Source organism: Scyliorhinus canicula, unplaced genomic scaffold (assembly GCF_902713615.1).
Source record: "Scyliorhinus canicula unplaced genomic scaffold, sScyCan1.1, whole genome shotgun sequence".
NCBI lineage: Eukaryota > Metazoa > Chordata > Chondrichthyes > Carcharhiniformes > Scyliorhinidae > Scyliorhinus > Scyliorhinus canicula.
The window spans coordinates 247,829-262,835 of record NW_024055751.1 but is presented as its reverse complement, the minus strand read 5'-3'; the positions used below and the strand labels follow the sequence as shown (position 1 = coordinate 262,835).

General features: G+C 45.0%; 1 protein-coding gene across 5 annotated transcripts; it reads left to right on the top strand.

Moving 5' to 3' along the window:
• The first annotated feature begins 1,405 nt into the window (after window positions 1–1,405).
• Window positions 1,406–9,907, top strand: LOC119960921 (zinc finger protein 774-like). Of its 5 annotated transcripts, XM_038788508.1 has the most exons (4): window positions 5,876–5,897; window positions 6,749–6,906; window positions 7,007–7,084; window positions 7,253–9,907. In XM_038788508.1, exon 4 carries the CDS (start codon window positions 7,566–7,568, stop codon window positions 8,397–8,399), a length of 834 nt encoding a protein of 277 aa, XP_038644436.1. In that variant the 5' UTR covers window positions 5,876–5,897; window positions 6,749–6,906; window positions 7,007–7,084; window positions 7,253–7,565; the 3' UTR covers window positions 8,400–9,907. The 5 variants fall into 5 exon arrangements, with proteins under 5 accessions (XP_038644437.1, XP_038644435.1, XP_038644433.1 ...); XM_038788509.1 differs by lacking the exons at window positions 5,876–5,897; window positions 6,749–6,906 and adding an exon at window positions 1,406–1,421; XM_038788505.1 differs by lacking the exon at window positions 6,749–6,906 and having other exon boundaries at window positions 5,843–6,031.
• The last annotated feature ends 5,100 nt before the right edge of the window (window positions 9,908–15,007 follow it).

Below are 15,007 nucleotides of genomic sequence, written 5' to 3'. Positions count from 1 at the left end.
GCTCCGTGTGTGGGAAGGGATTCACTCAGCATTCCCTCCGGCTGAAACACCAGCGCATTCACACCAGGGAGACATTATTCATCTGCTCTGTGTGTGGGAAAGGATTCACTCGTTCATTCACCCTGCAGAAACACCAGCGAGTTCACAAGAGGTTGGATTCTGTTATTGCTGCTGTTAATCACATCCAGGACTGAACCATGTTCATTCGGACAGTTGGAGTTTGTTTCAGTTGATGTTAATCATTCCTGTGACTCAGCCGAAGTTTAATATTCTGGATATAGATTAATAAAATTAGCCTTATGTTAACGACAGTGTTCGAGTCCTTGATTTCTCTAAGATCGGGGCTGGATTAACACATTGCTGGCTTTGAAAGCAGACCAAGGCAGGCCAGCAGCACGGTTCAATTCCTGTACCAGCCTCCCCGAACAGGCGCCATAATGTGGCGACTAGGGGCTTTTCACAGTAACTTAATTTGAAGCCTATTTGTGACAATAAGCGATTTTCATTTTCAGATAGGAGGAGACTGATTGATGAACTGTTACCGATTGTTGCATTGTTGTGTCTTTTCTGATTTGTTCTGTATGATGTGGTAAAGTAAAGAGTAAGACCAGAGAGAAAGGTAAGAATATGGGAAATGATAAACAGACTGTGGCAGGAAGAGACGGAGAGAACACATTTAAAATTACATCAGTTAAACGCTACAAAAATAATAAAAGAACAAAACCAAAGGCTCTGCAGCAAAACACAAGTAGCATTTGAAACAAAACTGATGAATTGGCAGCACCTTTCGAAATAAGTAAGTATGATCTGATGGCCATTCAGTGCAACAAGGATTAATTGATAACCTCATGGTGAAGGCATCCCCAGGTGACAGTGATCATAATATGATTGAATTTGACATGCAGTTTGAGGGGAAGAAGATTGAGTCCAAGACAATAAGTTTAGCTTCAATAAGAGCAATTATGTGGGCATCAAAGCAGAGCTAGCTAAAATGAACTTTAAAATGAGCTTGTGTGTCAGGTCAATAGAGATTCAGTAGAAGACATTGAAAGAGATATTTCAGTATAAACAGAATAGATACATTCTCATGAGAATGGAAAATTACAAGGGGAGGACACAGCATCTGTCTTTAACTAAAAAAGTTAAAGACATATCAATGTTTTTTTACAAAGCATGCAACAGCGCAAAGGCAGATAGCAGGTCAGAACATTGGGCAGAATATAAAGCATCAAATATAAACACAAAAATATTAATAAGGAGGAAATAATTAGAGTACCAGAGAAAGCTGGCTAGAAATATAAAGACAGATAGAGTTTCAATAGATATTTGTGATAGTAAATAATTCAATTCTTCTTTCTTCCTTCTTTCTTCAAGTGAGTGCTGATGCTCTCGCAAGCAATCTGGGAAATTAACAATGGAAGGTAAGGTTATGACAAATGAATTGAACAGGTAAAAGCAAATTACTGCGGATGCTGGAATCTGAAACAAAGGGAAAATGCTGGAAAATCGCAGCAATTCTGGCAGCATCTGTAGGGAGTCCGATGACTCTTTGTCAAAGCTAACAGACAGAGTGGGAAATATTTAGACTGTGGAGTGAGAATTGAAGTCATAGCCACAGAAACCCAGGGAAACCGGGTGCTAATGGCCACAGATACCAATGAGAAAGAGTGCTAATGGCAGTCCCCAGAGAGGACAAAAGATGTGAAAGGTCAAACAGCAGGGAAACTAACATCAGAGGATGATCTGTAGGTGTGGGGGGAGGGGAAGGGGGAAGCAAAGAGGAGAAAGGTGCAGGAAAGAAAGAAATGGTAAAAGACAGTTAAAATGAAATGAAAACAAATGGGTTGAGGTGGGGCTGAATTGAACAGGTATTTGCATCAGTCTTCACTGTAGAGGAATCAAGTAACATTTCAGAAATATCTGTAAATCAGCAAATGCAAGGGACAGAGGAACTCAGAAAAATTACAATCACCAGGGAAGTGTTAATGAGCAATGTTTGAGTCTGCAGGCCGACAAAACCCCTAATTCGGGTCGACTTCACCATAAGATCTTGAAAGAAGCAGCTAATGAGAGAGTTGATGCACCCGTTTCATTTTTCAAAATTTGCTCGATATAGGGATGAATCCATTAAATTGGAAAATAAAAAAAGTAAAAGGGGGGGGGGGCAGATAGCTGGAAACAACAGGCCAGTTAACTAAACATCTGTCATAGGGAACATGTTAGAAAAATTGAAGGTAATCAGGCAGAGTCTACATGGTTTTGTGAAAGGCAAATCATGTTTAACCAATTTATCAGTTATTTGATGGAGTCACATGTACTGTGGCTAAAAGGGAACAGGTGAATGCACTGTCCTTAGATTTCCAGAAGGCATTTGACAAAATGAAATGAAATGAAAATCACTTATTGTCACAAATAGGCTTCAAATGAAGTTACTGTGAAAAGCCCCTAGTCGCAATATTCCGGCACCTGTTCAGGGAGGCTGTTACGCAAATTGGACCGTGCTGCTGGCCTGCTTGGTCTGCTTTCAACGCCAGTGATTTAGCCCTGTGCTAAACAGCCCCTATTGTAGAAAATAAAAACTCAGGATCTAACACCATAAGATATAGGAGCAGAATTAGGCCACTCGCCCCATCTTCTCCCTTCTGCCCATAACCACTGATCCCCTTATTAATCAAGAATCCTATCTATCTCTGTCTTAAAGACACTCAGTGATTTGGCCTCCACAGCCTTCTGCGGCAAAGAGTGCCACAGATTCACCACCCTCGGGCTGAAGAAATTCAACCTCATTCAAATTCAACCGTGAGGGGCCTTACGGTAGCATGGTGGTTAGCATCAATGCTTCACAGCTCCAGGGTCCCAGGTTCGATTCCCGGCTGGGTCACTGTCTGTGTGGAGTCTGCACGTCCTCCCCGTGTGTGCGTGGGTTTCCTCCGGGTGCTCCGGTTTCCTCCCACAGTCCAAAGATGTGCGGGTTAGGTGGATTGGCCATGCTAAATTGCCCGTAGTGTAAGGTTAATGGGGGGATTGTTGGGTTATGGGTATACGGGTTACGTGGGTTTAAGTGGGGTGATCATTGTTCGGCACAACATCGAGGGCCGAAGAGCCTGTTCTGTGCTGTACTGTTCTATGTTCTATGTTCTATCTCTGTTTTAAAGAATTGTCCCTTTAGTCTGAGATTGTGTCCTCTGGTTCCAGTTTTCCAACAAGTGGAAACATCCTCTCCACATCCACTCTATCCAGGCCTCACAATATCCTGTAAGTTTCAATAAGATCCCCCCTGAACCTTCTGAACTCCCAACCAGTACAGACCCAGTGTCCTCAAGTTCTTCATTCCAGGGATCATTCTTGTGAACCTCCTATGGACCCTTTCCCAAGGCCAGCACATTGTTCCTTCGATACGGGGTCCAAAATTCCAAATGTTGTCTGACCAGAGCCTTGTACAGCCTCAGAAGTACATCCTTGCTCTTGTATTCTGGCCCTCTCGACATGAATGCTAACATTGCATTTGCCTTCCTAACTGCCCGTTGAACCTGCACGTTAACCTGAAGAGAATCTTGAATGGCATTGTCTTTAAGAGAGAGGGAGAGCCCTTGTCCAACCTTTCCAGAGTCTGCACCCTCCCTGGATTCACTTCCTTTCCCTTCCGTTCCTGTAAGTCACAAATTTATCCCAGAACGAGAAAAGAAATTATATGGAGATCCCTCTGCTGGACTGGGGTGGGCAAAGTCAAAAGTCTCACAACAGTCCAACAGGTTTATTTTAACTCTCAAGCTTTCGGAGCGCTGCTCCTTCAAAAGCTTCTGATTTGAAATAAACCTGTGGTACTTTAAGCTGCTGTTGTGACTTCGTCAGTATTCACTCAAGAAAAAGATAATATTGTGGAGGAGAATGCTGAGACCCAGGCTATTAGAATAGATGGCATTGAGGTGCGTAGGGAAGAAGTGTTGGCAATTCTGGACAAGGTGAAAATAGATAAGTCCCCGGGGCCGGATGGGATTTATCCTAGGATTCTCTGGGAAGCCAGGGAAGAGATTGCTGAGCCTTTGGCTTTGATTTTTAGGTCATCATTGGCTACAGGAATAGTGCCAGAGGACTGGAGGATAGCAAATGTGGTCCCTTTGTTCAAGAAGGGGAGTAGAGATAACCCCGGTAACTATAGGCCGGTGAGCCTAACGTCTGTGGTGGGTAAAGTCTTGGAGAGGATTATAAAAGATACGATTTATAATCATCTAGATAGGAATAATATGATTAGGGATAGTCAGCATGGTTTTGTGAAGGGTAGGTCATGCCTCACAAACCTTATCGAGTTCTTTGAGAAGGTGACTGAACAGGTAGACGAGGGTAGAGCAGTTGATGTGGTGTATATGGATTTCAGTAAAGCGTTTGATAAGGTTCCCCACGGTCGGCTATTGCAGAAAATACGGAGGCTGGGGATTGAGGGTGATTTAGAGATGTGGATCAGAAATTGGCTAGTTGAAAGAAGACAGAGAGTGGTAGTTGATGGGAAATGTTCAGAATGGAGTTCAGTTACGAGTGGCGTACCACAAGGATCTGTTCTGGGGCCGTTGCTGTTTGTCATTTTTATAAATGACCTAGAGGAGGGCGCAGAAGGATGGGTGAGTAAATTTGCAGACGACACTAAAGTCGGTGGAGTTGTAGACAGTGCGGAAGGATGTTGCAGGTTACAGAGGGACATAGATAAGCTGCAGAGCTGGGCTGAGAGGTGGCAAATGGAGTTTAATGTGGAGAAGTGTGAGGTGATTCACTTTGGAAAGAATAACAGGAATGCGGAATATTTGGCTAATGGTAAAATTCTTGGTAGTGTGGATGAGCAGAGGGATCTCGGTGTCCATGTACATAGATCCCTGAAAGTTGCCACCCAGGTTGATAGGGTTGTGAAGAAGGCCTATGGTGTGTTGGCCTTTATTGGTAGAGGGATTGAGTTCCGGAGCCATGAGGTCATGATGCAGCTGTACCAAACTCTGGTACGGCCGCATTTGGAGTATTGCGTACAGTTCTGGTCGCCTCATTATAGGAAGGACGTGGAAGCTTTGGAACGGGTGCAGAGGAGATTTACCAGGATGTTGCCTGGTATGGAGGGAAAATCTTATGAGGAAAGGCTGATGGACTTGAGGTTGTTTTCGTTAGAGAGAAGAAGGTTAAGAGGTGACTTAATAGAGGCATACAAAATGATCAGAGGGTTAGATAGGGTGGACAGCGAGAGCCTTCTCCCGCGGATGGAGGTGGCTAGCACGAGGGGACATAGCCTTAAATTGAGGGGTAATAGATATAGGACAGAGGTCAGAGGTGGGTTTTTTACGCAAAGAGTGGTGAGGCCGTGGAATGCCCTACCTGCAACAGTAGTGAACTCGCCAACATTGAGGGCATTTAAAAATTTATTGGATAAGCATATGGATGATAAGGGCATAGTGTAGGTTAGATGGCCTTTAGTTTTTTTTTTCCATGTCGGTGCAACATCGAGGGCCGAAGGGCCTGTACTGCGCTGTATCGTTCTATGTTCTATGTAAGAATGGATTTCCTCCGATACAATTTCCATATTGTGGCGTCATAATGTAACCTTCCTGAATCAGCCAATAGGAATCACCCTGTTCCGCGGTGACGTCTGCGGCTTGCAGAGCGCAGGCCCGGTACTCGGAGATAGGAGCCCCGCCCCTCTGAGACAGTGGCGTCGCCACTCGGAGCCAGGAGCCCCGCCCCCCGCAGACAGCGGCCCCGCCCCCCGCAGACAGCGCCCCATAGTTGCCCCGCCCCCTGCACCTCTTCGTGGGGACTTCCATGCAGCGCGCAGCTGTGACGAGCATGCGCAGTGCTGATGCTGGAACTGGACAGAGTGGATGGGAGATGATCGCCAGCGCTTTGGATAATGCCGCCGCTGAGTAAGTGGGAGGAATGAAGTCTGCAGAATAACCTGAGAGAATTCATAACCGCTTCGTGGAAGATTGAAAGCCAGAATAAACAGTTAGTAGACCCGTGCTTGCGGCTGAGCGACCTTTCCTGCTGAGTATCCCAGGTAACGGCTGCCATTGTCTGGGGGCCATCAGAAAGGCGCATGCGCATTCGCCATCTTTCTATTGAACGGTGTACATGAGGGCGCATGCGCCACCATTCAGGCTCAGAAATCAGAAAGAGAGAAATTTGTGAATTGATTCCTGGACATATTTTAAATTTGTTGATGGCATGTGGACGTCGCAGTCTGTGCCAGCATTTATTGCCCGTCCCTAATTGCCTTTGGGGGGGCATTTAAAGGGGTAGCATGGTGGTTAGCATGAATGCTTCACAGCTCCAGGGTCCCAGGTTCGATTCCCGGCTGGGTCACTGTCTGTGCGGAGTCGGCACGTCCTCCCCGTGTGTGCGTGGGTTTCCTCCGGGTGCTCCGGTTTCCTCCCACAGTCCAAAGATGTGCGGGTTAGGTGGACTGGCCATGCTAAATTGCCCGTAGTGTCCTAAAAAGTAAGGTTAAGGGGGGGGTTGTTGGGTTATGGGTATAGGGTGGATACGTGGGTTTGAGTAGGGTGATCATTGCTCGGCACAACATAGAGGGCCGAAGGGCCTGTTCTGTGCTGTACTGTTCTATGTTCTATGTCAACCATATTGCTGTGGGTCTGGAGTCACATATAGGCCAGACAAAGATGGAAGATTTCCTTCCTTAAATGGCATTCGTGTACCAGATTTTTTTTTAGAACAATTATCAGTGGTTTCATGGTCACCATTAGTCTTTTAATTCCAGATTTTTATTGAATTCAAATTTCACCATCTGAAGTGGCAGGATTTGAACCTGGGAACCCCACAGAGCATTGTTCTGGAACTGGGTCTCTGGTTAATTAGTCCAGTGACAACGCCACCACTGCCATTGACTAACATGGATTCTGGAAACTCCTATACAGGGTGAGAAGGGGAAAAGATGTGCACGCAGCAAACTGAAACCAAGAAGAATTTTGGTCTCTTCTGAATGTCTATCTGGGACTGACAGAACTTCCTTTTTCAGGGTGTTTTGGAGAACTGAACTCAGGCAGAGGAGAGAGAGGGAGAAAACTTGGAGTTGAGGAAAGAAACGGAGACGATGGTGAGATGGGTTTGGATTTCATCCCAAGGAGGAGGGAGAGTGTGTGGGGCGGGGATTTACTGCTTTGGTGGAACAAGAGAGGAAAAAATATGCCTGAGAAATTAAAATTGTCTGTTTAGAATTTCTATCCTGGACTGACAGTGATGACTTTTGTAACATCTTTTACAGGATATTAGAAGGTGAGGAGAATTTGCCATCGGAAATCTCAAACAAAACATCAGATCAACATTCAACAGAATAACTCTATTCTTCAGGACCTGAATATCATCAGCTTCTGAATGTGGAAAGAAGAAGGTTCTCATTTGGAAAAAGATTTAAAATATCAGTGTGACTGGAAGAACACCGAGAAACACTAACACCCGAATGTGTGTCCCTGCAAACTGACTGTAGCACTTACACAGCTTGAAAAAATATAACTTAATTGCTCTGGGAAGAAACTGTACACTTGTTCTGTGTGGAGAGACACAAGGACACTGGCACCATGGAGAAACTGTGGAAATGTGGGGAGGTATTCACTTTCCCCTCCCAGCTGGTAACTCATCGACGCACTCACAGTGGGGACAGACCGTTCACCTGCTCCGTGTGTGAGAAGGGATTCACTCGGTCATCAAACTTAGCAATACACCAGCGGGTTCATACTGGGGAGAGGCCATTCACCTGCTCTGTGTGTGGGAAGGGATTTGCTCGGTCAACACACTTAGCATTACACAAGCGGGTTCACACAGGGGAGAGGCCATTCACCTGCTCTGTGTGTGGGAAGGGATTCATTAACTCATCCAACCTAGTGTCACACCAGCGAATTCACACTGGGGAGAAACCATTCAGCTGCACTGACTGTGGAATGAGCTTTAGGCTTTCATCCACCCTGCAGAAACACCAGCGAGTTCACACTGGGGAGAAACCATTCAGCTGCACTGACTGTGGAAAGAGCTTCAGGCATTCTAGCAGCTTCATCGTACACCAGCGAATTCACAGAGGGGAGCGACCATTCACCTGCTCTTTGTGTGGGAGGGGATTCACTCAGTCATCTAACCTAGCATTACACCAGCGGGTTCACAGTGGGGAGAGGCCGTTCACCTGCTCCGAGTGTGGGAAGGGATTCACTGATTCATGCCAGTTGCTGAGACATGAACAAGTTCACACTGGGGAAAGGCCATTCACCTGCTCCGAGTGTGGGAAGGGATTCACTGATTCATCCCAACTGCTGAGACATGAACGGGTTCACACTGGGGAGAGGCCGTTCACCTGCCCCGAGTGTGGGAAGGGGTTCATTGATTCATCCCAATTGCTGAAACACCAGCGACGTCACAAGTGACTCAGGGATTGGATTCTGCTGTTATTGCCGCTGTTACTGACAACCAGGCCCGAATAACATTTGTTCTGACAGATGGGGTTTGTTTCTGCTAATGTTAATCCACTGTTTAACTGAGCTGGAATTAATTATTCTGGATCTATAGCTGATTGTGTTCTCGGGGCTGCAGAATTCTGGAAACGCTATCTGTGATCTTTCCCCATAATTCAGAAACTCTCATTGGAAATTAGTTCACAACAATGTTCTGGACTTTTCCTTCAATCACAAAATGACCTTTGGTACAAAATCTGCAATTCAGTGTCTGATTTGTTCCACTGATTAACATTTCCAATTAGAAAGTGCTGATCAGCCCTTGCTGCCAATTCTCACTGATTTGTACATTACACACAGTGAAGCCTCTGTTATCGCCCAGAAAGGGAATGGGAATTGGTGGAGAATTGAGAGTCCAGAATGTTATCCTTCCCATCTCCCATCTTGTCCAGAAATCCCCTCAGACCGGGAATGGAGACAAGTTCAATCCAAGTAATAGATTGTAAGAAATTGACTATGTAAAATCATCAGAAATCTATGGAATATTCTAGAAATAGCTCTCCCTCTGCATTCTGAAGAAAGCTTCTATGTCAACTTGCTGACTGACAAACACGGGACAGACCTGTTATCTCAGCCAAGGACAATGTCTTGAGCATAGCCCCAGAAAGAAGACATTTTTAACCCTGATACAATTGGATATTATGAGCCAATCGTAACCCAACTGTGTGCAACAATTAACAATGGCTCTCAAGAACAAGATTTCAAAGTGATTGGCTTCACCCAAACACCAAAATCTGACTCACACCAGTGAACCGTTCAGAGGACACTGCAGCCACCAGCCATGGACACCAACACCAGTGAACCGTTCAGAGGACACTGCAGCCACCAGCCATGGACACCGACACCAGTGAACCGTTCAGAGGAGGCGGCAGCCACCAGCCATGGACACCGACACCAGTGAACCGTTCAGAGGACACTGCAGCCACCAGCCATGGACACCGACACCAGTGAACCGTTCAGTGGACACTGCAGCCACCAGCCATGGACACCGACACCAGTGAACCGTTCAGAGGAGGCGGCAGCCACCAGCCATGGACACCGACACCAGTGAACCGTTCAGAGGAGACGGCAGCCACCAGCCATGGACACCAACACTCACTCGGCACCATCCTTCTGTTTGTTCTCCAGGAGCCAGAAACCATCCTCACCTAAATAAGTGTTCACTATTTCTGTCCATTTAACTCAAGTTTGTTGCTTCCCAATAAACTGTTTTAAAATCACTCCTGAGCTCAATCCTCTTTTCAGGTAATGATTCCTCACTCTGGATCTTTCAAGTGGTGTTAAGAGTGGAATCACATCGCCTCTCGGCCTTTTGGCTAAGGTCAGCGTGAGGTCAGGTGTAATAAGCCCATAAGACATAGGAGCCACTCGGCCCATCGAATCTGCTCCGCCATTCAATCATGGATGATATTTTTCTCATCCCCATTCTCCTGCCTTCTCCCCATATTCCCTGATCCCCTTATTAATCAAGAACCTATGTATCTCTGTCTTAAAGACACTCAGTGAATCAGCCTCCACAGCAATGAGTTCTACAGATTCGCTATCCTCTGGCTGCAGAAATTCCTCCTCATCTGTTTTAAAGGATCGTCCCTTTAGCCTGTGATGGTGTCCTCTGCTTCTAGTTTTTCCTACAAGTGGAAACATCCTCTCCACATCCACTCTATCCAGACCTTACAGTATCACGTAAGTTACAATAAGATCCCCCCTCATTCTTCTAGTGCCTGGATCTGGGATGTCTCTCTCGTGGGGACCATGAATTGGATTCAATTTGAATTGGTTTTTGGAGCAGCCAAGGAGCTGGATTAGGGGTTTGCCCCTGTCCACACTCTGAGATCTGGCATTGTAACTCTGATAAAGTAATAAAAAGAAAACAATTTTAAAAAAGGAGTGGGATCACAGTGGTCGGGATCATCGACTTGAGAAACAACAGCCTGAATTAAATGTAAATGGAGAATTTGAGTCTGGACTCGTGGAGTTTACGAAGTAGATATTTCTGTAGGCGTGTACATAGGAAGAGATAAGTGAAAGTAATCATGCCCCCTTCAGAGACAGATAAAGGGGAAATTATAATTGAAACAAGGAAATAACAGACACAAAACAAATACTTTTTATCTGTCATCATCGTAGGAAACAGAAACGTTCTAATTACAAGGAGGAACTAAGGGTTCAGTGCAGGGGGCGGACGGCAACCTTAATACAAGGAAGAGTCAACTTTTTTAAAATTGGTCAACAATACAAATATGTTAATAAAATGCCAGTAATAATGAAAAAACAGTCAGACACACATTTCAACATCATTTTATAGAATTTTACAGAAAAGTTGTTGATTGAATTGTGCTTTCTGACAATTATGTGAATAAAAGTTTAAAAAATGAAAAAGACCATTTAATTCCCATTTAAAACGTGCTTGATTGATGAAGAGTGGAAGCTGCATGAATCCTGACTGAACTGCAGACAGCTTTGCAGATGCAGGTTACAGATTCCCTTATCCAGTCCGAATGAGGAACCTATAGAAATAGTGTCATGTGAGAGTACCTTTAAGAAATGAGTGATAACTACTCCAGTGATGTCAGAGAGTGGGTGGAGCTGGGCTGTCTGTCAGCTTTTTACTTTCATTTTTGAGCAGGCTGCAGGGTGTGTTTTAGTTTCATTTTCAGTGTTGGAGCTAAAGCCAGACCAAGTAGGCGTACTGCTGTTCTTTCTGCCATCAAAAGACTACCTCTTGATCATTTGGTGAATTCAGAATTATAATTTTTTGTCAGTAGTGACTTTAACCTGATCTTCTTTTAACAGGTGTTTCTTTTGTAAGTCTTCTGGATGTTAAAAGGATAGGGCAAGCATTACTTAGTGTTGTATTTGAATTAATGGTTGCTAAGATGTTCACTGTATGTTTCAAAAAGGTTAACTTGAGTTCATAGAATAAACATTGTTTTGCTTTAAAAAAATACTTTTCCATTTCTGCTGTACCTGTAGAGTGGGCCGTGTGCTCCCCATACCACAATCTATTAAAAGTTGTGGGTCAGGTGAACGCCATGATACACTTTTGTGTCTCTAAACCTTGGCCCATAACAATAGAGAATGGAGACATTAATGGGACTAAATGGTGACTATATCCTCTGGTCCAGACACCCTACTTCCTTACTTTCCAAGGACTGAAAAGTAGAAAACCTACGAATCCTACACTCACTATTCCAGAAAGTAGAGAGAGATAAAATGGGAACCTACCGTCCAGTTAGCCAAACATCAAGTGTAGGCGAAATGCTAGAATCTATCCTTATTATTCGTGACTTCGTGACTGGGTGCTGATAAAATCAGACTAGGCCTAAATTTTGTGGTGGTTAGAAAAATGAGAGGTGATCCCATTAAAACATATGATTCATAAAGGTCTGGAGTGGTTAGACGCTGTGAAGATGTTTTATTTTCCTGACTGGGGAATCTGAGACACCGACTCTCAGTCTCAGAATAAAGGGTTGCCCATTTCAGATTGTGATGAGCAATTTCTTCACCAAGGTTGTGAATTTCTGGAATTCTCTCTCCCAGAGAGCAATGGATGCTCAGTCAGTGAGTGTAATTAAGACAAATTGATATATTTTTGTGTATAAAGGGAATTGAGAGCTACGGGGAGAGTACAGGGAGGTGGAGTTGGAGTAGACAATCAGTGATGATCGAGGAGGCGGTGATGTCATGGTATTGTCACAGGGTCAGTAATCCAGAGACCCAGGGGACTCCTCCTGGGATCTGGGTTTGAATCCCACCATGGCAGACGGTCAAATTTGAATTCAATAAAAATCTTAAATTAAATATCTTATGATGACCATGAAAACAATTATCAATTGTTGTAAAAACTATCTAATGCCCTTCAGGGAAGTAAATATACCACCCTTATCTGGTCTGGCCTACATGTGACTCCAGACCCACAGAAATTACCTCTGAAATGGCAAATCAGTTCAAGGACAATTTAGGAATGGGCAATAAATTCTGGCTCAGCCAGTGATGGACACATCCCCTGGACAAATAAAACAAGAATAGCAGGACAGGCTCGAAGGACCAAATGGCCTATTCCTGCTCATTATGTTCATTAAACCTCAGTCTGGTTCCCCTCAAGCTGCTGAGTGAGTGAATTAAATCTTTCCTCACAAATCACAAAGGCGCCAGATGACAAGTCAGGACATAAACATTGTTTATCGGCTACAAATTACCAATTTATCTCGGCACACAGACCCTTAATTGACACAGAATCAGAAGGAGGCCATTCAGCCCATCAGTCTGTACCGATCCTCCAAAAGAGCATCTGACCTGGTCCCACTACCCTGCCTTATTCCTGTAATCCCACCCAACCTTCACATCCTTGGACACTAAGGGATAATTTAGCATAGCCAATCCAGCTAACCTGCACATCTTTGGACACTAAGGGATAATTTAGCACAGCCAATCCAGCTAACCTGCACACCTTTGGACACTAAGGGATAATTTAGCATAGCCAATCCAGCTAACCTGCACATCTTTGAACTAAATCCAAATCATGTCCAAGTGCAATCCGAGTTATCCGGCAGTTCAGCACTAATGGGGAGAGATATTTCACAAAACAAGTAACATCCAGTAATTCACTGTAAATCAGCACTAATGGATGCTGAGTGTTCATTACAGCAGGACCAGAGTCTGAGGTTAGAAATTGGTGAGTTTACTTTCAGAGTAATTCCTTCAATATCTGACAAGTTAGGCGTCTATCAAATAGCTCGAACCTGATGATTACATTCAGAGCTTACACAGCCTTATCCTCGAGTTTCAGAACAGGCTTTCCCCTGTCAATATACTGCTGCAGGATTGGGTTGAGATCTGTTTATTGTTCATGTTCAGTTCAATGCAAATTTAAAACAAGGTTTGCAGAGATGATGTTCTATTCACGCATGAATGAGACATGCTGTGGGGCACACATCAAGTCCAATAAGGCTGCTTTACATCAGAAATAAATTCCTAACTATCAGAATAAACAGTCCTGGATGTGATTAACAGCAGCAATAACAGCAGAATCACACCCCTGTAATCACTGGCGAACTCGCTGGTGTCTCAGCAGGTTGTATGACTGGGTAAATCCCTTCTGGCAGGTGGAACAAGTGAATGGCTTTTCTTTGCTGTGAACCTGCTGGTGCCTCAGCAAAGTGGATGACTGGGTGAATCCTTTCCCACACTCAGTGCAGGTGAATGGTCTCTCTCCCGAGTGATTATGCTGGTGTGTGAGCAGAAGTTTTCTGCTTTTAAAGCTCTTCTCACAGTCAGAACATTTAAATCGTCTCTCAGTCATGTGAACATGTTGCTGTGCAGCGAGATGGGATAAACAAGTGAATCCTTTCCCACACACATGGCAGGTGAACAGTCTCTCCCCAGTATGGATTCGCTGGTGTACAGTTAGGTCGCCTTTTCTCCTGAACCCAGTCCCGCAGTGAGAACACGTGAACGTTCTCTCGTCAGTGAACACGTTGATGACGCCGCAATTCCTCAGAACTTTTATAACACTTCCTGCAGTCTGGGCATTTAAACGGTCTCTCATCACTGTGAGCACGTTGATGTTTCTGCAGGTTGGATGATCGATTAAATCCCTTCCCACATTCAGAGCAGGTGAATGGCCTGTCTCCAGTGTGAATGTGCTCATGTGCCACAAGGTGGAAAGATGTCCTGAACCCCTTCCGGCAGTGAGAGCAGCTGAACGGTGTGGAACCGGTGTGAATGTACTGGTGCTCCCTCAGTGTGCGTGGTCTTTTAAAACTTTCCACAATCAGTTTAATCAATTAAACTCTCTCTTGTTGGTGTGAACTCGCTGGTGTTTCTGCAGAGCAGAGAAATCAGTGCTTCCCTTCCCACACACAGAGCAGGTGACCGGCCTCTCCCCTGTGTGAATGTGCCGATGTATCAGCAGGGCCGATGACTGAGTAAATCCCTTTCCACATTAGGAGCAGGTGAACTGCCTCTCCCTGCTGTGAATGCGCTGGTGTATCAACAGGCCAGCCAACTGAGTGAATCCCTTCCCACACACTGAGCAGGTGAAAGGTCTCTCTCCAGCGTGAGTGTGTCGGTGACTTTCCAGGCCAACTGGATAATTGAATCCTCTCCCACAGTCTCCACATTTATACGGTCTTTCCCCGTTGTGACTGCGCCTGTGTCTCATCAGGCAAGATGAACGGTTGAAACCTTGTCCACACACACAACACAGATGCAGTTTTACCCCACTGTGAATGGTGCTTTTTCCTTCCATGTTCAAAAGCTGATGATATTCAGAAAGTGGCTCATTGGTTTAGGGATATGATTTCTGCTTCGGGCTTTTCAGTGTTGAAGCTTGCGAGAGGTCCCGGGTTCAAATCCCGGAAGTGCCCTTTAGTGTTGTTTAGGGGCTTGTTTAGCACACTGGGCTAAATAGCTGGCTTTTGAAGCAGACCAAGGCAGGCCAGCAGCACGGTTCAATTCCCGTACGAGCCTCCCCGAACAGGCGCCGGAATGTGGCGACTAGGGGCTTTTCACAGTAACTT